The following is a 25523-nucleotide window of genomic DNA, read 5'->3' as shown; positions in this document are numbered from 1 at the left end:
TTTCATGCTTGAGTGACTTGAGAACCGATGACATGGCTTTAAACAGCAATCCTTCCTACCTCCGGTCACAAAACAGCAATAAGTCAACTGATGCACTGTTGTACAATCATGATTTATTCCTTTGCTTTGAATACGTGAGAGTGTGATATGATGTTCTGGTAGACTACCACAGCAGGTGCACTTGGGGCTGAAACATCTAGGGCCTGCCTCCAGCATGCATAAAATCAATGCCGTAGTTCAGCCTTCCTGGAAAAGCCGTCCCCAGCACTTCAATAATTTATAGGAAAACTGAATTAAAAAATTACTTGTACTGAAACTCATACAGCTCTATGCAACGAATAATAATACATGCAGATGCAGCAACGTGTGAGGAAACAGTGCTCTGCAAGAACATACAGAATGACATTTAGGAAAGGTCTTCCTTTTGCAGCTAAAGTGAAACAACTAAAAGCCACCTCTGTGAACAGATCCATTCCTTTGTTTCATTCATCCTTTTACTTAATCCAAAGCCATCTAATTTGTTTCTCTTTCATAGTTTACTGTTCAAAACCCAGAAATGGTAATTTTTGCTACAAACATCTTACAGAGCATAATCCTTCGGGCTAGCTGAATCCATCTCACTCTAACACTAAGCCTGAAGCAAGCTGTGAGGTTGCTGATAATCACATTATTAAAGTGGTTGGAAAGTCAAGCTAAGAAAAGAATCAACAGTTAGGGGAAATAATGACCCAGAAGCTATGACAGAAAGGAGTGCTGGGAAGTTTCCACTGACATCTTCATAGCAATTGGTAGGGCAAATACACAAAGATCTCCACTAAAGGAGCTTTTAAAGGAGGTAAAACCACAGCAAATCAATTTAAAGAAAGATGCAAAGAATACCTAATAATTGTAAAAATCAGAAGATCAATATAAAACAAGGCCTGCTTGGCTGAAATAAAATAAGCTGACAATTGAAACACACCCCTTTTATTTTTTTTTCCCCCTAATTAAAAAACTCTATTCAACAGATTAAAATAGGCAACCTTCTTTTCTCTTCCTCTTTTTTCCTCCAATGTAAACCTTGAGTACAATGAATGCATGAAATTTAGAGGGCAAAAATGTTGGACAAAGAATTCCTGTACGTAAGCAAGTGTAGTTATCCTTTCCTGACCCCCCACAAGAAGGGTGAGGAGAAAGTGAGCCAGGTCTTGAATTATGCCTTTTGTTATCAGTCACTGCCCTGAGATAGTGAACCGAAACAGAGCTGATAACTTGAAGGTGACATCACAACCCAGTCTTCATGAACTGACATACACACTTGATATTCAGTTAACCCCAAAGATAAGGAACAACTCCCTTAACAGAAAGTTGTACTTGATAGCACTATTTTTGAACAAATAATCTTTTCAGGTGTCAAGCTGTAAATTAGGAATATTAAAACATGACCTTTGCAACAAAAAGTACCAGTCTGCTGTGATTTGTACACAACAGTAAGCACAAGGCTAACAAATGCTAATGTCCAAATACACTCCGTTTGCTTATTTGTATTATTTGAAGTGATCCAATGTTTTAAAGAAGCAATATCTTATGCCAAAAACATTTAATCATTCTTGGCAAATCAATTAAATTCTTACAGGAGATACTGAGAAGTGTTTAATTTACTTTTAAAATTACACTGCCCTGTAAAGAAGCAAGCCTTATCGCATCAGTCCTGTTCTGTTTATGAAGGAGATTAGCAGGTAGCAGCTGTCCCTGAAGTTCCTGATAAGCCAAGTCTATTTTTCTCTTTTATCAGAACTCACTAGTACAAGTGAAAATTAACCCAGTCCTATATCAAATGTGGATCAGACATGATGTGGCAGTAATTTCATTTAGCTATGACTTGAGTAACGCTAGTAGACTGAAGAAATAATCAGAAGTGAAATTCATGTGCTGTCTCTTCTTGGACTTGACCTGCAATCTACAATTTACATTCACAACTTGAGACATTCTTCAGGACATCCAAATGCCATTACTAATGTTTGCTATTGCTACCTATCATTGTCCAGAAGAGCAATATAAATTTTCAAATGAAAACACCATCAAAATAACTACTACTTCATTAAAAATTTGAAATAAACAGCTGAATTCTGAACAAAGTTAAAGCTTCTCACAACCAGCATATTATATTTATTGTTCTGTAATGACTTCCAAAGCATTTGGAATGCGAACAAAGAAATAAGGCAGTCTGGATCAGTGCAGTACGATCCTGATACCTCCTCTTCTCATCATATAATAGCAACTGAAAGCTGAGATATCCAGCCTAACAGAAACAAGTCTCGCAAGGATCTAAATGCAGCCCGAGAGTACATTTCCAAATCATGTTAAGCAGACACACACTTGCCCACCTGCAGAACAAATCTTCCACAGGCACAGAGCTGCCATTGTGATTCCTATCACCCCTCTACTAAAGCAGTAAAAGATTAGGGCCAGGTTGCAACACCCAATTCTTCCCCTAGCTATTTCGGGTTTGGGGGAGGCGCAGATAGAACGCGGACATTTCCTAAGATAAAATAAAATCTTTGGTGGTTAAAATAATATATCAAAGACTGGTAATTTGAAGATCACTCATTTGCTATTTTTCTGGTTTACAGTTGCTTGCATAGCCTCTGCTTATATGACCCCATATTTCTTTTACTCCCCAAAAAGGAAAATAGTAAGGCAGTTATGGTTACTACCACCAAGAACTGTAAAACCTGTCAGCCCTGCATGGCTATTCTGAGTCTTCTCCATCTTCAATTTACTTTTGACTCAAAAGAATTTAAAGGTGGTTTATCCACTATTTAGAATCGGAAGTGTCTCACTCCCTGCATGTTCACATATGTACTGGAAATCAGCACCTGCAAGTCTTCGAAAAATATTAACTTTCAATACTATATCCAGTTTATACCTATGTGTTGAAAACAGCTGTTCATTTTTTTGGTAGTACAAGTAACAGTGTTCAGGAACATAAAGTTGATTTTCCACCACAGAAAACATATTAAACAAAATGATTTTATGCAGTACTGTTCAAAAAAAATAAAGGTATTTTTAATGACTGTGCTTAACAGGCTAAAGATTCTGCATAAAAAATATACTCTGTGAAAGTTCTTTATAAAGTGACAGTCTTATAGTAATGCAAAATTAATCTTGGAACTAGTTTCAAAAGAGAGGATATTTTAAAAACCAGTAAGATTCTGTGAAGAGTAAAACAAAATAACATCTGAATATTTAGGCATATTTCCAAAATGAAATTCAACATTCTTTTATTAATCAGGCATAAGGCAAGAAAAAAAAAATAAAATTAATGTAGCCTAAAAACCTTTAATAAAAAAAATGCTATTTTGAGTTGTACATTATTATCAGTCTGAAGAGCTGCTCCAAATCAGAGATATTACAGTATGCACTCCCAAACCACTCTAAGAAAGATGAATCTATCTATTACCAGGTTAGGAAAGCTGCTATTATTATGGACCCTTGATTTCTTTCAAGTAGCTCCAATGGCATAAGCCACAAGTGAATAATAAAGATCTTATAATAGCCCTTAAGAATTCTTTTTAGGTTGGAAGGCACAGAAATGAACTCAGGAGAGTTAAAGAACTCTCATCTGCTGATAAGAAAAATAATTAACCTGACTTAATGTATCTGAGTAGTTCTTATATAAATCAGACTTTTGTACTTCAAGAGTCAGACTAAAACCATATATCAGAAGAGTATGTAGATATTGTCTTACAAGTACACATGGAACATATCTAAAACCACAAAGGTCTGTAGGTCATTTTGTGAAATGTTCAATATATTCTACTTAAAAGGAGATGTGTGAAGTACTTACAGTGCTTAGTTTGCTAGAGGTAATAATGATTCGTCTCTCATGCAACATACTGGCATAAAGTTGCAGCATGTTGTTCACATCCACAGCAACAAAATATTCAGTGAGGTTTCTCTGTTTAAATAAATAAGATGTTAACAATACAGCAGCAACAGTAGCTAAGTGGAACATTAAATATATTACTTAAAAAAAAAAAGTGTGTCCAATTAGTAGGTGAGGAAAAAAAACACCCAAATTATGAAAGAAATCCCTTTGCACTAAAATTTGTATGCTTTAAGAATAATTAAGTTTTAAAGCCAATGAAAATCTAATTTGGTGTAAGTTATTCATTCAGTTATGTTTGTGAATTTGTTTGTGAATGTAGACTTGTCCCCCCCTTTTTTTTTTTCCCCCAAAAATTTTGAAAAATATGGCATTTGGCATTATATCCGTAGCATCAAATGCTAATTAAGGTAACCATTACTCCCAACCCAAAAACAGATCTTCCACCACTGCAATAACTGTTCTGTCATAGCTATAACAGTAAAACTGTGCTATTTTGCCAGGCTCTTCCAAAGTCAACACATTTTATTCTACTTCAAGTACAGCAAAACAGCTTGCTGAAAAACACCAAGTTTTCGCTTGAGCTGTATATACCAGACATCAAATGTCCAGCAGCACTGGTAGAAGCTACTGGGTTGTTCCTGCAGCCACACTTTTCATTCCTAACAAGAACTCCACTGCCATCCCCACGGGGGGTTGAATGAAAAGCAAACTCACCAGCACCTCTTACTCATAGTTCAGACAACTCAAAATGGAGGGGAAGAGAAAGAGGTTGGGGGGAAAGATCTCTTAAGCTTAAGAGTACTTAAAGAAAGATCTCTTAAATTGAACTTAAGAGTATTTCTGCATGGCACAGTGCAGAGACATACAATAAGCTTCTGAATCAGATAAAATGGCTACCAGTAAAAATGCCTAGGACAACAGCAAATTTTTGGAAACGTTAGACAATATGTATGAAAATATATTAATACACCTCATAATATACAGAGCATTCAATTTCACACATTCATTATCATATCTGCAACCAGAACTCTTACTCATCTCTTCTCAGAAACAACATATTACTGCATATTAATGTAGGAGGTCTACTAACTGTGCTCCAACCCAAGGATACAAATCAGAACACTGGAACTGCTAGTTTATTCTGGATGTGGCTAACAGTTGGCAGCAAGGCAATGCAACCCTGAAACAAACAGTGAGGGCAAGACAAGTCGTAAAGGCTTCAGGGCAGGGTGACCCTGCTGACTCTCGGCACCTCTCTTACCGGGGCGAAGACATAGCTGCCAGCTACAGACTCTCCAGCTCACAGTCCTCCGCTATCAGGGAATGCAGCATGAGGCAGAGCTACCTATCACCAGCTGCTGGTTTATCTCCTTACAGACTCCACTATGTGAAATGTTAGCCTGGATGATGATGAGAAGGTTGACCTCCTTTTTGGATATATTATGATATTAAATTTAAAAATATATTGAAAAGACAAAAGAAGATCCAATGGACGATCCAGTTTCATGTAAATTCAGAAAAGTATTATTAATTCAAAGACACAGAGCACAGATTATTCTTGGTCCATGCTGCATAAAGTTTCGGAAAATATAACAACAAGAGCTTTAAGGCTACAAACACTCCACTGAGACTGAAACTTTGGTCTTCCATGTGCTACTTTTAACTGGTTGTCAGAGGCCAATTCACCTTGATAATTTGAGTCCAATTTACCTCAGACACCTTCTAACACTATAGCTGATAATGGTGAGCTGATTATGCTTTGCAAAAGCTGTTGTAAAAGTCTGCAATCTTGCACAGACCAGTGGATCTTTGGGAGACAGTCACAGTTATTTCTGCATTACACCTGAAAAGTTACTGCCCCTGAAAGATGTTGATCTTGGAGCAAAGAATAAGAAAACTCATTTTATTGCTAATTTACTGTAATTACCTCGTGTCTTCACTCCCTGCATGTTCTAACTCTCCATTAGTACCACACTATTTTGATTCAGAATTATAGAAAGGCACCCTGAAAATTACTTTTCCCTTCTCCCACAGAATAAATCCAAAGTGCTACTATTGCAAGATCCTCCATCAGCCAGAAGCTAAATGGTGCTTTCCCACATTTTGTTCAAGTTGAACACATAACACACCTTTGAACCTCCAAAGCTATACTTTATTAGAAGCCCAAACAGTAAGCTAGAAAAGAGAATTCTTTAAAATAAGGAATTCAACCCGGAAGATGAAACAGATCATAGAATCATAGAATGGTTTAGGTTGGGAAGGACCTTAAAGATCATCTGGTTCCAAACCCCTGTCATGGGTAGGGACACCTTTCATTGACCAGGTTGCTAATAGCCCCAACCAAACACTTAAAAACAAAGCTCTGTCCTGCCCAAGGAGCCCTTGTAGCAAGAGTTCTCTCTTTTACACCTCTACCCAGTAACTTTCCATAGCTCTGGGTTACAACAAGGGCTGCGCCTTCTGCAGGGTCCCTGGTGCAGAATCCTTTTCACCATCACAGATGCACCTGGAGACCTTCCATCTGCTATAAGCACCCTACCAATCCTTAACAGCTCAAGTTTCCTGTGCTCTGTTTCCTTCCCCTTCTCTCTTCCCTTGCCCATCCCACCCTAGAGTGCAGGGGCCACTGCCCAGCTAAGATGCTGAGGGGCACAACCTCCCTTCTCACCAGCAGCATGAAGGCAGGGAGCGGGTGATTGGGACCTCTTCCCCACCATGCCCCGCTGCTGCACCAACACAGAGGCTGTGAGCACACTTCCGTCACGCCTCCTACACTAACACCACATCTACCAAGAACAAGTTCTGCAGTACTGAGTGATTTTGTACTGGGGTGAACCCCCAAAACAGCTCAACTTTCATAAGGAAGTTATTATTTGAAAGTGTAAAAATGCACATCTATACATTCATACATCCATATTCAATTCCAGACTTAAATGCAAGAGTGGAAAGCAGAAAGTTTCGAAGCTTTTTATTAGTTGTTATCCAGATAAACACATCACAGAGAATGTGATCTGAGATTTCATACTTGCAGCCTACCCCCAGCACCATCAAGGATGTTGCATCTACATAATGCATGTCTTGATAAAAAAATAATAATAACCACCACCAGCATTCCTGGTGCATGGTTACCATCCAAATGTAAGCAGGTATGACATGTTTTTAGAAAGCCTGAAACAATGCCTTCTTGCACAAAAAATAACAACTGCATATCTTGATAGCTGATTTTACAGCTTAGCAATGAAGCATTTAAAGGGCAGGTATTCAAACACCACGAGGTGTAGAAGTAGAATATATTTTACACAAATAATCCCAATAAACGCAAACAAGCCAAGTAATTATGAACGAAGGGTGGCTATAGCAGTGGGCAAAAATGCTCTGTTAATGCTTTAAAACAGGTTAATGATGAATGCAACAGTAACTACAAGCTAAAGGTTGTAATAATAGACATCAATCACACTCTAAAAACAGTCTTGGAAAAAAAAAATCTCTTATTGATAAAAATAAAAAAAAGCCGAGCTCAGCCCTACCCACAGAATTAGGTTGATACTTCTAAATAAATAAGAAACGGCATACTTACGCTTTCAGGGATTGTTGGCAATCCAGTTATATCAGGAGTAATGAAATATGAGTGCTAATCAATGGGGAAAAAGAATTAATAATGTATGCACACAAAAGCAAAAAATTCATTTTAAAAAAGCCCACCCTTTAGGATTGCCACCCCCATCTTTGTTTAAGCAAATAGCCATTTTTCCAATAGCATTCTTACCACTACTAGACAAAGAATTAAGCAGATCACGACACAAGATGACAAGCTCTGGTTCAGCACAGCACACAAACCAAAAGAATAAAACGCTGGGCTGCAGTTTTGAAACAACACTGAAATTAACCCAGGTTTAAATGTTGTCACAAGCCTGAGAGCAGCACTGATTAACTTGGGCATTGATTTAAAGATTGGAACAGAAACAAACCACAAACATGAAAGGACAAAATGTGAATTTAGAATGGAAAAGAAAACATCATTCACATGAGAAAATTAATTAGCATAGAAATATTATTACTTGATATACATTCTCTTCTCTTTCCAAAAATCTTTGATTCAAAAACGTGCTAACAGAAATACAAGGTCTGACAGCTTGAAATTCTGCAATCATTTATGAAATACATTAGCAATTTTATACATCTTAGTTTGAGGTCATCTAGGATGTAAATATTAAATGGATTAAACTAAAAACAGATGTAATTTAAATCATTTTTATTAATCCAATGTGTTTAGTAGCTATCAGACATGGAATTAGCTCAGTTATTTTAAGGAATTTTTGCATATTAGTCTAAATCTTCAAGGTCAGAAAACCTTAAGTGCATACTAAGCAAATGTGATTATTGACTTTTTAGCTTTTATTTGTTTTGAATGGAATTTTGACATTTTTCATAGACTTTCTTTGGGTTTATAGTGTATTTTAAAACTATAATTAACAACACAAAGACACAGTTTGTTTTCAAGTCAAACTTGAAAAAGATATACCAAAACATTAAGGAAGTCTATAAGATATTAAATGTGTCTTGTGTTTGAGAAAAAAAAATATCAATACTATTAACTCCGTTTAGGAGACTTATTAAACCAGCTTGATACATTTAATAGAAAATGTTCCCCACAAATTAGGTCATTTGGCCATAGTTAAAATTTTTACAGGGAAAAAAGGCTTAAAAAAGGCATCCCATAAACATCATAGCACTTGCACAATAAATATCCCAGGTTATTGTTTTGCAACAACAGAGAAAAAAAAAAGCTAAGGTTTTTTTTCTCTAGTCAAGAACAGCAAAATATTCAGAATAATGGAATGCCTACGTTCTTCAGAAGGATATTGAGAACAGAAAATGATTTCCTATATGTAATAAGGTCACAGAATATTTATCAAAAGATTTCTGAGTAATGAAGTTAATAACTTAGAGAAGTAATTATTTATAATTAACAAAGTAATAATATTTCACTCATTAAACAGAAGGGGAAGTCAGAACTATGAGACCCATTACTGCAGTCATTATGAGACATAAAGCAGCAAAAATAATGTGGTATGGAGTCCTTGTACATCTTTGTGAACTCCCTTAGGAAGCTGTACAACCTTGGAAGAGATACTAAATTAATAGTTGCTGCCCTGTATAAAGTTTTTTCTAAAAGAACACTAGAAAATGCAAGTTTTGTTCATCAATTTAAGAGTTTGATTTTGGTTGTGGTTTTTGCAAAAGGATTATGACATACAGACAGCTCTTTAAGTTAGATTGATTTAAACAGATTAGGTACATCGATATTAGACTGCTCTTTTAGGCTACAGACAGCAGCAGAATTTCCTGAAGGACAGCTATAAATAAGCCTGAAATCAAAAGAGAGATCCTATAGCAAGCAATTATTTATTTAATTACAATAGGCTTTAGATAGTCACTGCCTTTTAAACTCACCAGTACAAGACAAGGATGTTTTTTCAAATCTTGCTCACTTGCAAAAATCATCTCTTGGTTCTTATGCAAGATGACAGAAAGGTTGAACAATTGACTTTGTAGTTTTCCAACAAAAAGACCAAAGCTGACTCTAATGCTTTCAATATTCCAAGTTTAAAATATTGGCTGAAATATGTTTTATTCTTTGTATTCTTCCCCTATTTGAATTAGCTTTTCCAACATAGAAAAATGTGGAGGGGGAGAGAAGTGAGATAATAACTTTTATTATAGTCCTAGAGGTAACAATCACCTCTATGGTTAAAATAAAAATGACCCAAATTATACCTAAGCTCAGGTTGCATAGAATGAATGCTCACCCCTCAAATTTCAGCTGCAAAATATTTGTTACAGGGACTGACAGATCAGAGAATAACTTAGTCCCTAACTGGACTAAGTGATTTTGCTGTCCTCCTGACCAAGGATTACTGGGAAACACCATGTATCCAGATATTGGGCACAGTTTATGCATAATTATATACATGCAGTCCTCAGTATCACTGTAGTCTGCCATCTGAACCTCGCTTCAACACCTATAAGCCCTGCAGCTACCTGAGTATATGTGAGGAGGGATCTTAATTCTGCATCAGGAACTCTGCATTAGACTCACCTTGGCACAATTAAAAGCCACATCATGATGATACTTTTACAATAATTTTTCAGACTCTAACTTCTTTTTAAGTCTCTTACCACTGATGGTTCCAGTCTAGCTTATTTACAATATACAAAGAGCATGGAAGGAACACCAATATAAAAGACTAGGCACACAAAGGTAGAGCTGAAAGTGGCCATAAATGTTTCCCTGCAAGACTGAGCATTACAAAAGTAGATGCCTGTAGATCCAAAAAGCATTCTGATTCAGGCTAATCTATTCCTTCCTACTCTGTCCCACCTAAACCCACAGTATTTGCTTGACTGTACCTATAGCCAAGCATTTGTCAATTTTATATTATAGCCTAATGAAAAAAATCATAACAAGGAATGTGAAATATGACAAAATAAAATAAGGTAGCAGTATGTTAAGCAGCAAGGTAACTATTGCAACAGAAGTGGTAGACTCTCCATTTCTGTATGCTTTCATACTAGGACCATATGCTTTTCTAGAATCTGCACTTTACTTGAAGTATTGGGCTCAATTCTAAAATAAATTAGTTAAAAGGAAATGACACAAACAAGGTCAAGATAAATAATCTAAAGATCTTTCAGTATGTGCATAAAGGAAGCCTTTATAAAGTCATTTCTTTCTGTGCCCTGCAACCTGTAATAGTTTAATCAAGAAACAGTTATTTGCATACAGATATTTATGAGTTCAGCAACTGTACAGATGCTTTGAACATGAACAATAACTCAGAGACAGCAGAGGCTCTGTGTGGGCTTTACATTTCATGCAGGCACTACAAATGTATTTAAACACGCACCCATATGCTATTTCTGTTAAGAACTTGAGGAACTGTATCAGAGACAGGCCCACTTTTTGATGTTTCTGCAGCAACAGCACTTCACCACGCTATCAATTTCCAGTCCCACACCATGGAAAGTCAAAGCACAACAGCAAAGTAGGCATGGACACATTCTTCCACCTAGATGTGCTGAAAGTTTCAAGTAATGCAGAACAATTCTCCTACCATCTTCCCTACAGCATTTTTGCATGATCAAGCAGTTCTAGGAAGAAGGGGAAGGACGATGGGAAAGAATTTTGTCCAATCCTGCAAGTCTACTCACTCAGACTTGAGAAGCAATAAAACAGAGTTAGTGTCTCCCTATTCACAGCAGGAGAAACCAAAAGTATCTACATGACACAGCTTGAAGCACAAAAAAGTTGTTTTAGCACTGCCAGATGCCACTGCAGCTTACTTTATCATTCATAGAGCAAACTCCCAATTTCTGCTTCTTTATGACTTTAAGGGAACAACATCAGACAGAGACAAACTCTACTCTGCACAGACAAAAAGAAAAAAGTTGGCCAAACCACTTAGTGATGGGACGTAACATAAGTTTACTCTTTACAAAGGTAGTTCGTGGGGCTTTTTGTTTGTTTCAACCTTACATACTATTTTATAGTCTGGAGTGGGAGTTAAACAGAGAATACTTACCACACTTAAACTGACTAAAGCATTCGCCTTTGGCACAGGATGGCTATACAATGATTTCAACAAATCGTTCGAGTCATTTTCCTATAGGGAATGTATTTAAAGGTAGTTAATTATTGTATTAAAAAAAAAAAAAGACAATTCTCTACACATTAAACTATACATTAACAAAGATATGTATGTTTAATGAGAAAGACAATTGTAATTTACAGTGAAGCATTTAAATATTAAGCACAAAATTCAAGCCAATTTGCTGCCTCAGGAAATGATTGTATCTGCAAGTCAATCTTCTACATATTGCCTCATATACTCCTTAAATGAATCCCATCATTTGCAACTGAAAATAGTGTTAACACATCTAGCTGATTTGTGCATCTTGGACATCATCTTCCTAAAGCTGTTATCCATGATATTTATCTGTTCAAAGTTTTACTAAATATGCAGCTACATAGACATATTGTACCTTTTAAAAATTATTCATCAGAGCACATCAAACAGTTAATAAGGTCTACTAAAAAGTACATGCAGCTACCGGATTTAACTAGGATCTCCCACCTTGGTTTAGGATTTTCATTCAGTTTAGGGTTTTTGTTCACGGAGGTTAAATTCTTTTTGTTGTCAGAGTAAAAACAAAAATACCAGTGACAAGCCAGGATCAGTGTTTAAAAATGTTGTCTGAGTTTGCAGGAAACTTCCACCTCTCCGTGTAAGAATGATGATATTACTGGATCTCGTACTAACAAACAAGACTTTGAGTCTGGCTCTTGCTCATACAAGCAGTACCTAGGCCAGAAGGGAGCAATGTCCTCTAAAAGCCTCCTCACAGATATGGCACTAGGCAATGCAGCACAATACTTCCATACACTGCTAAAACTTTCTGACCCATCAAAACAGTTTTCTCAGCAGAAAAGACAACAAACTTACAAACCAGCAGTTTAATTTAGTTGCAGCAACAGTTGCAATGCCAGAACCAGTGGTCAAGAAACAAAGGAGAAGACAATCCCTACCCCTTCTGTCAAATATAACCTTAATAACTATTTTTACTGTTATAGTGAAATTGGGACCAAAAACAAAGTCCCATCATACCATTTATAACACTTACATGTATTCTACACTTTAAACACAGCTAACCCCAGACTTTCCTACTGCATTTTCTTTTTAAATAAAATACCATCATTTTCTATAGTCCATTTACTATACTGTACAATAATTGCTTAATCTACATTTCATATATTCCTGAAATGTCAACTTTTCCACTCTGCAGCATATGGCTGACTATTGATGCTTTTTTTAAATTACAACCTAGTACACTAATACAGTTAAAGTGGAAAGGTATAGCTTTAATGTTCTCAGTAAAGGCAGATGCCAGTACTTCCTTTCCTGCGTAATCCTGGAATGCATTTAATTGCTCATGAATATGCAAACAAAACTATCATGATTCTTCACCAAATGCTGCAAGTAATTTTGTCTTGCTAGTTGATGATTGCTAGAGATGACAGAATTACGAGAGGTTGTTTTTAGTTAACATGAAGGGTGAAACAGTACATCATATTGTAACTGATAATCAGATAGTTCCAAGGATCTACAGTTTACAATCAATATGTCATACAGATCTCCAGTGATGCGACACTTTGCTCACACTGACACTTTGTACAGGTATATTCTCAGCAGCTTTTTATGGTTAATGTGAGATTCAAGGGACAGTAGCAGAGGTATGTTCATATTCTTCGAATTTCAATATGAGGAATGTAAAAACTTTTAAACAGCACAGAATCACTTCAGAGCACTTCAAATAGTGACTATTATTTCCAGATAATTACCTTACAGAAAGAAACAGAGTATCTAAAATTACCTGTTCTTTAGCCAAGTAATCTGCCAGGGTATTTAGGAGCTTGTAGTATACCTCAAACCATGGCAGGTAACTAAAACAGGAGGGGAAAAAGCAGTTTAGTAAAATATCAATGTATTTTTCCCAATGCTTATAAAATAGTACTACAATTAGTTGACTTGCACATTTTTATAATATTTCTACACATAAATAAAACACATAAAGCTTTTCCCTGCAATTTTAATAACACATCACTGCTAGATATTAGCAAAGTTATGTTTCTTTATGCTAGACACCTGCTTGAAGTTCCATTAGGCATAGATTAGCTCATAATACTTTCAATTCTCATTATTTTAAAGGCACCAAAAAAAAAAAAATCATTTTAAACATTACGAAATCACATTCCCATTATTTTTGTTACAGCTTTCAGGAATGTTATTGGCAATTTTGAAATTCTATATCCTGTTGTACCTGGAGGACTGCCAGAACTACTGCTTCTCTGGAAAATGAAAACCAATTTTACCCAGGCAGACCAGGTACCCCGTATTTGACAAGTAGTGCAATGCTATGCAATAGTATACATGTCATAAGATATAAGAATATTGGTCTTTCTATAAGGTCATTTCCACAGACAGAACAAAAATAAGAGCATTCAACCAATATTGTAAACACAGCGCTCATTAAGACATGAATACTTAGTAAGTTTTCAACACAGGCCTGCAGCTCATATGTGTGCAACACTCTCAATGAGTTAAAAAGAATCCAAGACAAATGAGACAGAACTGAAGCGCATGAGAAAAGAAACTCAAACAGTGGCATCAATTCCATTTTTTGTCATCTATTTACAGAAGGTACCTATAAAAGTGATATCATCAGTGACAACATGCTACAGAACTTTCTACAATCTCAATTTAAGCCTAACATGCATGTAGTAAGTCAGGTAAGGTAAACAGTACCAGTATAAATTACTCCTTATTTACAAGTTATACACCTTCTCATATCTTTTAGAATTTCATCACAAAGAACATCACTGAACAGGTAATAGTATAGTTAATTTTAGTTGTTTGAGTGGGGCTGGGAAGGAGAAAAAGCCTGAAATGTTTTTACCACATTTCATGTCCAGTGTAACAATACTACACACTTTCTTATTCAGCACAGTGTAAATCCATGGACATACTTCCCATGCATCTCTTAAAAGCTTTCATGTGTGCTGTGGACAGTCCTTAAAACTTCAGATTTCTTTATTTCAGGAAACATGCTATCTGCAACTGAAATAGCCAGTATGCAGAACCTAAGCACTTTCCCTGACAGGCAAAGGAAACCTGTGAAGGGAAACCCTGGCTGGTAGAGAAACCAAGCCTACTTTTGTGCAGTGAGTCCAGTGAAGAGTTATGTTTTCTTTTTAATGCCTCTGTTCTCAGTACGCAGCAAGAAAGGCTTTAGAAAGAGATCACAAATTTGTTCAGCTAAGAAAGAGAACAGGGGAAATCTGAATACAGTCATAGTTATGCATTCTCTAGCAATCTTACTATGCTATCCTTACAAATGCTTAAGTGCTGATTCTTAAAAAAAATCACCAAAGAACCATCATTAATTTACTCTTGCAAAGCCAAAGAGCCACAGAGGCAATGATTTCTTTTAGAGTCACTGCATTAATGTCTTACTCACACTTTACCATACACTGTGCTGGCTATTCATCAAAATCACATCAACCTCTTAATGCTCACAGACATTTTTAAAGCTTGGTATTGTTGACAGTAGTTAAGATGTGACATTATTGCCTTTACTTTTCCATACATCCTTAGATAACCATAAAATTTACTTCACTGCACCTGTGAAAGGCCACTCACTGCTTACAGGCATGAATGCTGCACGCCCTTGTAAGAAATCCATCAAAACAGCACCTAAAATATCTGACCTTAGAGTTTTCTTCCACCTAGGACTCCTGTTCTATCATCTTCTAAAATAATGTTAACCTGGTTATAAATGTTGCTGAAATGCCGCAGAGATGGGCAAACAAAACTGTTCACCACCACAGCATGCAGAGTACCCGCAAATGCCAGAGCTATTGAACACTTACCAGCCCAGAACTGCAGCAGGGACTGGAATAGTGTTCTAGCGATTTTATCCAAGTCAAGGGACCAGATAGGTATATATTACAATATTATAACACTGGACACACAAACGGGTTAGATTATGTACTTTCCAGCCTTTTGCTATCACCTCTGCCTAGTAGTGTATGACATCCCAGCATATTTTGCTGTAGAATATTCTAAAATCTTATCTGATCATTCATTTTTCATAATGAACATTTATGAAAATTATTCTATAAAAATAATTTTATAGAATTATATAATAATTATAATTACATATTATATAATTATATATAATATATAATTGTAATATAATTTTTCTAGAATTATGTAATAGTTTAAAATAATATAAAAATAATCTAATTCAATAAAATATTCATAATATCTCTTTTTTGTATTTATGATCTCAACTCTCCTCTTACTGTGAAAAGGAAAACTGAATGCAATTTTTATGTCTATGCATAAAAAGGTCAAATTCATTATCTGAAATTAATGAACCCTAGCAGAAAGCCAGGGGAGTGGGGTTTTTTCAATACTGCAAGGCATGCTGACCAGAGTACTCATACATGAACCTTTCTCCTTAGCAAAATCAAGTTTTTGATACGCTTCCATGTCTTCATGTAACAAAACCACAAAGAAAAACATTGTAAAACCAGACTACTTGAACAAAGTTTAAAAATGCCAGTTTCCTTTCTGAGCTGGAAGACTGGAAAAGGAATTGCTTTAAGCCTTATAATCACAGACACAAGGTTAATATAATTTCAGCATGCCTCTTAAACCTGAAAAGAAGGGAAATCAAAACAAGCACTCCATTACATTATATGGGATGAAACCAAAGGCCACCAAGACCTGTCCTCTGTTTCCTTTCCACATAATCTTCAGTTCTTCAAAAGCACAGTTTAATTGCAAAAGGTTTTGTTGATATTTTTAATAAGACTGTTCTACTGCAACAAAGTATTACAAAAATCTAATGGAAAGCAAAAAGATTCCCATTACATTTTTCTTTTATGTATCTAATTGCTATTAATTCAATGCAATAAGGAATGGTTACATTTGTTGTCTTCATAAACAGAGTCCATCTGTATGTGTACATATACAACATATCTCTGCATTCAAAGTAAATATAAACACAGGTTGGTTGTTCATAATAAAGACAGCTATCTGATGGAGCATTAGATTCTCAATTCAAAGAGGAGGTATAAGCTCTTTTTATTTTGTAACATCCTCAAGGCTGTCAAGCAACATCTTTTTCCACTTATATCACAAGCTAATTTTGCAGGCACAGGTGTTAATTATTTTATTAGTTTATTCAGACTACCCTAGTAAATAGATTTATTCATAAATGAACTTTTCCATGACACCAGCTTTACATCCCTACCCACACACAGCATTAGGTAAACACCGCATACAGAATCATATAATCACTGAGGTTTGAAAAAGACCTTTAAGATCATTAAGTCCCAGTCATTAACCTAGCACTGCCAAGCCCACCACTAAACCATGTGCCTAAGTGCCACATCTACATGTCTATGAAATACCTCCAGGGAATAGTGACTCCACCACTTCCCTGGGCAGCCTGTCCCAGTGCTTGACAACTCTTACAGTAACGAAATTTGTTCCTAATATCCAATCTAAACCTCCCCTGGCACAGCGTGAGGCCATTTCCTCTTCTATCATTTGGCACTTAGGAGGAGAGACCAACACTCACCTCCCTATAACCTCCTTTCAGGTACTTGTAGAGAGTGATAAGGTCTCCCCTGAGCCTCCTTTTCTCCAGGCTAAACACTACCAGTTTTCTCAACCACTCCTCATAAGACTTGTCCTCTAGGCCCTTCACCAGCTTTGTTGTACCTCTCTGGACTCACTCCACCACCTCCATGTCTTTCTTGTAGTGAGGGACCCAAAACTGAACACAGGATTCAAAGTGCAGCCTCACCAGTACAAGTACGAGGGGAAAATCATTCTCCTAGTCCTGCTGGCCATAAGATTTCTGATACCAGCCAGGATGCTGTTGGCCTTTCTCAGCACACTGCCAGATCATACTCAGCTAACTGCTGACCAGCAACCCCAGGTCCTTTTCCATTGGGCACCTTTCCAGCCACTCTCCCCCAGGCCTGTAGCATTCCGTGGGGTTGCTGTGACTGAAGCGTAGGACCCAGCGCTGAGCCTTCTTGTCTTATATGGCACTTGTTTGACTAAAAACTAAAAGAATCTTCTAGGTCGTCCTTCCAGCAAATCTTGCACATTCATTTAAACTTTGCTTAGCACATTTTATGTACACAATTAGTGGTGTACGTACCAAGAAGTCATGCAGCACAAAAAATCTGTTAGGCTGGGTCACAATCTTTTTCCAAGTCAGTACAGAAATGTACTGTCTGCAAAAAATACTCTTGGAACAGCTGAATTTAACAGTTGAGACCTTTAATATATTACTCATAATTCAAAACCGTCACACTAATACGTACCTTAATAGCAGATAAAATCAAAATTAAAGTCCATTACTAGAAAGACCTTACCATCATCCTTGTATTCATAGTTTTTTATAGGCAGTGCATTTCGTAATTAATTAGCTGTCTTACAAAAATGTCAAAAGGTTATCAACGAAGCCCCTTCACAGCAGATAGAACAGAGGAAAAACAAGGCTTTAATTTTCAATTTTAATGTGTTTAGAAGCCTAAACTTCAAATAAAAATAATTTAGATTCTTAAACTATGAAACCATTATTGGTTTCTTGTTTATGTTCTTTTTAATTGCGCACATTGTCTTTGCGTTCCTTATGTGACAGTAAATAACTGTTTGAGAAACATACAAGACAAACATACAACCTCCAACAACATCCAGCAATTTCTCTAAAGTTGCCACAAAACATTTCTCCCATAATAAAGAGAAACATCACAAGATACACAATATTGTTCTAACAGATACGTATTTCTGGGTTAAGAATACAGTGGTCTGTATTTAAAAGTACAGCTATTGCCTGCCACAAAAGCAAGAGCCCAAGATATTTCATGGTTAATTAAAAACATACTTAGCATTTTCTTTTAATCCAAATGAGCCACAAGGCAGGAGCTCAGACTTTTATTCAAAGTCATGAGTACCCTTGTTGCCATAAGTAGACTTCCACCTCACTGGTGCTTCTACTATAGCTCTGATAAAACTTTTACATTCATAAGTCAAAGGTTAAATAAAGGAGAGGAAATGTTTTCTGTCAAATAGTCAGGTAACCACTAACAGTCCTGAACTACCAGCAGGAACCTAACTTCTAGTAATCAAATAAAACTAAGGAAACTGCCTTTCCGTAGCTAAATGTCTAATGTCTAGGGGCTACTTTTCTGTCTGGAAAATTGACACAAAATGTGTAAAATTGAAACATTCTGCTTCTAAGGGATTTGCCTAAAGGAAGAGTGAGAAACCTTCAAGCGTGGTCTGAACCAAAGAACTACAAAGGCTTACCACATAAACCTGTCTTCCTTATTAGAGCATTTCATTTGGAAATGTAGGTGACAATTTTACAGTCATAAAATTAATGAAATCTAAGACTGAGCATTTTAATGATGCCTATTGTTCCTCTGGATACATAAGGTCAACTTCAGAGTCCTTCAACAGTGTCAAGATTTTTAACAACATAAATTTCAGTTAAATTATTTGCACTTTGTACTAAAAAAAAATGTTCAGGTAATTAAAAACCTATTTCATGTAAGCCCAGAAAGTATTATTCCTAGTGAAACAGTAGAGATATTTAGAAATAATACCCAGAAGAATTAAATCTCCTATTATTCAAAAGCAAACACTGAAGTTTCTACTGTGCCACTTCAAATCTCACTGGCAAAATTATAACTCAAAATATAAAAGGTAAAACTAGAAGAAAAGATCCAATATAGTATACAAACACAACAAAGGTCTATTACAACATTCCTATTGCGGTACCCCTCATTCTTACGGGGCTGCATTAGCTCAGCAGTTTGTGGAGAGAGAGGAGGTGACACAGCAGGATTCACATCAACAGCTTCACAAAGCAGCCGTGCAGTTTAAAGAAAAAAGAACAAAACTTGCAAAGGAATCACACAAAACTTCTGAAGAATAATCCAAGATTTATTTTCTCGTCTTATTATGGTTTTGCTCTTACTGGCACTTTGAATTCAGCAGCTGCAGTCAAGCTCTGCATGATCACTCTAGACTGTACTGTATCACAATTAAGTTCTTCAGACAAAAATGCCTGAGATAGCTACCTTGGGAGATTTTTATATCACTGTATAAACATACAGACAACTTGAACAAAACATTATGATCTGGCAGAAAATTCTGTTTACAGAATTCATATACATATGTATAGAAAAAGTGCAAAAAACCTAACAACATAAAACTCACAAAAGAATTTTATATGTACATTTTCTGTTTGAAACTATCCAACTTAAAGCAGGAACATGTGGCAGCAAATTCAGAGATGATTAATTAGTGTTTCAGATGAAGAATGAATTATAGAGGGAAGTCTCATAAACCACAAAACTAATCCTACAAGCAGCTTTACCTTGTTGGTGTAAAACCTGAGGACAAGCAGCCTTTTCTTCAGGTTTTGGTTAAGAATCCCATTCAGCAGCTCAAATCTTATCTCTTTAGCAGCCTTGGCACATAGGTTAACACATGCCCTGGTACCATCCAGAAAAGACATTCACAAGAGAAAAGTTGTGTCCTGTTTCCCACTCAACAACCTATACAAATTTCTACAGTATTTCCTTCTCACCTTGGCCTGTTCCTGCTCTTCTTTTCAGAGATTTATACTTATATTTTAGTTATTTATGACAATTTCAATTAGTTAATTTTCTGTAATTGATTTTAACAAAGACTATTGTCTTTGTTAAAGGCCCAGTCAGCAATCTTCATATATTCCTCCTGTTCAAGGCGATACACACATATGTCCATATGTAGATGTGTCATTCGATATGGTATTTATGTATGCCTGCATTTGTGTGTTTACATAAAAGTCTATAACTATTGTATAATATATCTGTGACAAACAAGTAGTTTGAATTGCTCATACATGAGAATCATTCTGTGTATATACATACAGTGATATAAATTTATGCTATTTTCATATATGGAAGAAAGCGAGTATGAACATCCATACGCACTATATATACAGACAACATTCATTTGTTAAGCTTTCTTTGATTTTGGTTAATTACAAAAGGGAGAGCTACATAAAATGCCAAAAGAAATCTGCTAATGAGTCTTCTTTCACTTGGTCACTTCTAACGAATCTTGGATTCCGTGCAGAAACCAGACTGGATACTAGAACGTATCAGATGGAAATACACAACAAGCACACAAATTGGAGAGAAACAGCCTACCAAGTTAGAAGCACAATGCTATGAGGCTGGTGCTCACATTCAGCTATGCACTATAAATTTGACATTGTCACAATCAAAGAAATAAAGGCAATGCTTTGATTACAGTTCAGCAAAAAATATAGCTTGCCACTTTTCATTTTCCTAGTTATTTCTACCAAGTAACAGATCACTGCCTAATCTTTAGCTTATGTATGTCTGTGGGGAAATGCTAGAAGAAATACTAAAGTTTACACCAGCCGAGAATTTGTGTCCTTTGCTTTGCAGCACCACATGTAGTATTTAAAGATGCATACATGACTGAGTAACCGATGAAACATTTGTTATTATAGCATTAGAAGCCAGCCAGCCAATGGTAGGCATACAAGTAAAAAATATTGTTTCTGGCTTGGGGGGGAGTAAAAGGTTAACTCAGAGAAGAGAGCTAAAAGCATATACACACATTCTTACTCTGGGCCTTAACAAGCTATATCAATAGAAGGCATCACAAAGAGGCTAAGTATTATAACACTGCAAAATCCTAAGAATTAATCTTTCTGAAGTATGAAAGAATTATTTTCAAGATCAGAAAGTCAATTTCCAGATTAAACTATTTTCCTTTTGCTATTTTTACTATATTTTTTCTATATTTATAGCAAATGCTTATTTTTACATTACTTGCCCCAAAACATCCAGTGTACTGGTCCTCAACATTAGTTTGGAATCTGTTTAAAAGCTCACAAACATCTTTATGCGACATTTCCAATAATTCTGAGCACTACTCTACAAGTTTCTATATTGTTTGGGTTTCTTTCCCCCTCTGTGTGTTCTTTTACTGATATCAAAACATCAGCTTTTTTACAAGTTGACGCTGGGTTTGTCTCCCTAACTCATGTGATCTATCCCAATGACACCTTACGTGACTGCCTGATTTCCATGGTGTCCAAATACCTGATAATCTCCTTTTCTCCAAAAACTTTCTATATTACTTTCTGAATTTCTCAAAGTTGTCCCTCTGCTGGCAAAGGGTTTGACTCTTTGGCAGCACAGAGCTCTTCTTTCACTTTGTGTTTGGGGATTCTCACTATAAAGGCAATTAGACTGCAGCCATCTTGTTCTCATGTGCTGCTGAGCTGGATGTTCCCATCTCCTCCAGGAGCAACAGGTTACTAGGCTCTTAACTGAAGTTGCAAATTTGCCTTTAAATTAATTCAAAGATGTTTATCTCAGCTAAACAGTTGGTTTTTTCATTACCAAAACTAGTATCTTATGGGAGAAGAAAGAAAACACAGATGGAGAAACAAGTTATTTGTTTTGCTGCAGTCAATTTCTCCATCATCAGTATCTCTTCTGCAACAAAGTGGCATGCTCTTAAACTGAGAGTTATCTGGCTCTAGCATTTCTTATGTTAGATATAGTCTGGCCAAAGAACACTGAAGAGACACCTAAAAATCTTATTTCCAAGGACAGGAATACAGACTAGTGCACTCTATTTTTAAATTGACTGGATACTTTACAAAGATCTCATTAGAAAGTAAAAATATCCACATAACACTCCAAGCCTCTAAAGCTGCAGTGTATTGTTCTCTGCTTTTAAGCAGAGACTTCACATTATTAAATAGAATATTTAGCCTCACACAAGAATTACTATCACATGGTCCTTGGGACCACTTTTCATATGAAATTAGTTGTAACTCTTGTAGAAAAATGATACCCTGATAGGGAAGTGAAACACATTAGCAGAGAATTCTCTTTTTGTACTTGACATAATTTTCCTTATACTGACTTACCTTAGAATACAGAGGCAGACCTTGCCTCCTGACGTCAAACGACAAAATCCAAACCTCTGTTTACTTTCAATGTCGGTGAGCACAAAGGTAAAATGCTGTCCTACTTGGTTTTGGGACACCCTGAAAAATTAGATAGAGAGCATAAAGCCACCATCATCACACAAAACATGAGCATTTAAGTCATTGGTTTCAAGCATTTTCATACTCCAGCCTCTCTATCCTTTCCCTTTTCCCCATCCAGGCTGCCCCTTGCATCCCACTCCTTCCCCTTGGCACAAAAGAGGCTGGGTCCTTACTTTAGCCATGCATCTGGCTGCCACTCCAGCCCCATGCCCCACAGCATCTGGCCCCTAGTCAGAGTAGATGGGGCATCTCATAAGATCTTTCTTAAGTAAGGCCTAAGCAGAACCAGTACAAGCCTGCCACTGCTTGTTGGCTTTGTGCACACCTCAACACTCAAAATTGGTAACCAAAACAAAGGTTTACAATTCTACAAATAATGTCACAATACAGGCCTGGCTGAAGACAGACATTAGAAAACCTGCTTGTTTTCGTTTGTGGGCTGGTTTTTTTTCCCCTACAGAATAGCTTCATTGCTTAAACTGGCAGCCTTCCCCACACACCGTTTTTGCATTACAGGTTGCCCAACAAAGACCTTAAGTTCATTTTTTTAGTGCAAACTTGTTCGGCTCTGGAAATGCAAAAGCCAGAAAATAATCAAGAACTAACAGCACGAGAGCTAAAATAATAAGTAGTATCTTCAAGACTGTAACAAAACATGTAACCAGTTAAGACAGAGTAAGTTTACACAGAACTTCCATGCCTGATGTTTCAATTCCTTTTAGCCCCAAGCTCTGCTCAGCCAGCATCCCCTCAGCAATGTAGGCTAATGCATTTTGTTCTCACTTTCTACCTCCCCTCCAGGGTCACCTCTGACTCTTTGTACTCATCTCCAGGTCCCAGTCCCAGCCTCCATTCCTGACCCCTCACTTTCTGCTTGACAGTATGAACCTTTTCCCAATTTCTCTTTAAGAAGAAATGACATCTTCACTGCCATGATGCGTTTCTTATCTCCCTTATGATCTCAAGCCAGGTACTTTTCTTGTGTAATTTGTCAGCTCCAGTCAGGGCATCCTGCTGGGATGGACCTGCTTTTCAATAGGGCCAAACTTTCGTAATCTTCACAGAAGTTGCCAAATGCAGTTAACACAAGCATTTTAGAACAGCAATAAACTGTATCTGAAATTTACCCACAGAGACACATATTGCACTTATCCAAAATCTCCCTAAGAAAATCAGCTTTAGGTAGACGTGGCATTTTCAGCCAGGACAGGTAATGCGTGGCATAAAATGAATCACAGAATGGTTTGTGTTGGAAGCGATCTTTAAAGATTTAATTAAAACCAAATGAAAACAACAGTTATGATGGCACATGTATGTAGATTTGAAAACATAAAATGCAGCAGTTTTGTCTTTAATTCTATTGTCCACTGTTCTTTTCCCATTCTTTCATGATCTTCTACAGCAGAACATCTAAGCACCTGCTAGTAAGGCTACAATTAACATGAGACGTATGTGATTATCTTAGCTACCAAGCTGAAAATTAATTCTCAGAGAAACTGAGAACCACCATAGATCTCACAGTCTTCCAATCTAAGAGCACAAAATACTCTTTTAATTTATACCCTGCACTACGGGTTGGGATTTCCTGTTGTGAACTGTTTGGTTTGGTTTTGGGGGCTTGGTTGTTGGTTTTCTTTTTAATCTCCAACAAAATAAAACATAAAAATTTCCTTCTAGGAAAGAAGTGCCAGATGATCAAAGGGCTAGAGAAGTTACATGGGACACATGCACATCATACTGCTTAACACGTGCATGACAAAAAGATTCATTAAAGTGATATCACTTGTAGAGTCTCCCACTCATTTCAGTTTGGTCTGGTCCACTGTGAACACACAGTGACTAAGCTGAAAAAAAGAAAAGCCTATGTTGAGCACATATGACATTACAAGCTACATTAAGTCCAATATAATCACTGGAAACCCATGATAATTAACTTTTTTAGCTAGGTAGTTAAACTCAGATCATTAAAACAAGGATTTTCCCCACTTGTCTTCAATAGACTGGAACAACCTAGTGTGCTCTTCAAACACAGTAAAACTCAATGGCTTTCACTCAGTCCTTCATTTTTCAGGTTCTGCGTAGCTAGCACACTGCCTCTACATCATGCCTGATACAACAGAGAGCCATCAATAACAGTGCGTTATTATTCCCCTGTCAATGCTGCAGTTTTATATTTCACATCTTTCTTTGCATTTTCCTCTTTATTCCTGAGAGCAGATCGTCACTGGAACCTGAAGTATGGTTTCAGTATCCCAGGGCACACTGGAGCTGGGGGCTTACACAGTAATTCCACAGTAGCTGGTCAGGCTTAGTCAGAACTGGCAATGCCCCATGAAGAGACCTGGGCTGCCTCCTGCTGCCACCCCTCTTTGCTCTGCTGCATCCCACCATCATGTTTGGGGCTTTCTGCAGCCAAAAATGGCTTTTTCTTACACCACAAAACACCTGACATGGTTAAGGCTGGGGTCTTCACATACCACCTTAACCCAAAGAATCAGTGATAATTCATAAAAATCAACTGTTAATAGATCTGTGCAAGCACTGCAAATGACTGCTCCTTTACTGCTGAAAAACAACTCCTTAGGTCAAAAAATACATCAGTAAGGACATCTTGCTTCCATTTATTTGCTTCCTTCCCTCCCAAAATGTGAAAACGACACGGAAAAATAACTGCAATTCAAGCATATGTAAACATGTCACTACACAAGACCACTTCAAAAATTATATTTAAATTCTGATATTCTCTGTTAGAAATAGCCCAGCCCAATTCTGAGTTCAGCAGAATCAATTCCAATGCCATCTCACACCTCCAACTCAACATTCTCCCTTTGCTTCTTCAAAAGAGATAACTCCATGTTTCAACAGTCAGCGTAAAAGTGTCTCAGCTTGAAAACTGCTTCCCACACAGTTTAGA

The 25523-nt window shown here is 36.8% G+C and overlaps 1 protein-coding gene across 1 annotated transcript in view; it reads right to left on the bottom strand.

Moving 5' to 3' along the window:
- DENND1B (DENN domain containing 1B) overlaps positions 1-25523 on the bottom strand; it is a 157037-nt gene that overhangs the window by 64431 nt on the left and 67083 nt on the right. Inside the window, exons 5-10 of the mRNA XM_080624123.1 lie at positions 22487-22606; positions 13304-13373; positions 11455-11535; positions 9326-9385; positions 7449-7502; positions 3830-3940 (exon numbers count right to left, since the gene is read on the bottom strand). Coding sequence (XP_080480249.1) covers positions 3830-3940; positions 7449-7502; positions 9326-9385; positions 11455-11535; positions 13304-13373; positions 22487-22606 — 496 coding nt within the window. The remainder of the gene's footprint in view (positions 1-3829; positions 3941-7448; positions 7503-9325; positions 9386-11454; positions 11536-13303; positions 13374-22486; positions 22607-25523) is intronic.

This window comes from Psittacula echo (genome assembly GCF_963264785.1).
Source record: "Psittacula echo genome assembly, chromosome: 7".
In the NCBI taxonomy this organism is placed as follows: Eukaryota; Metazoa; Chordata; class Aves; order Psittaciformes; family Psittacidae; genus Psittacula; species Psittacula echo.
Note: the sequence above shows the minus strand (reverse complement) of the source record. Positions and strands in the feature narration are given on the sequence as shown.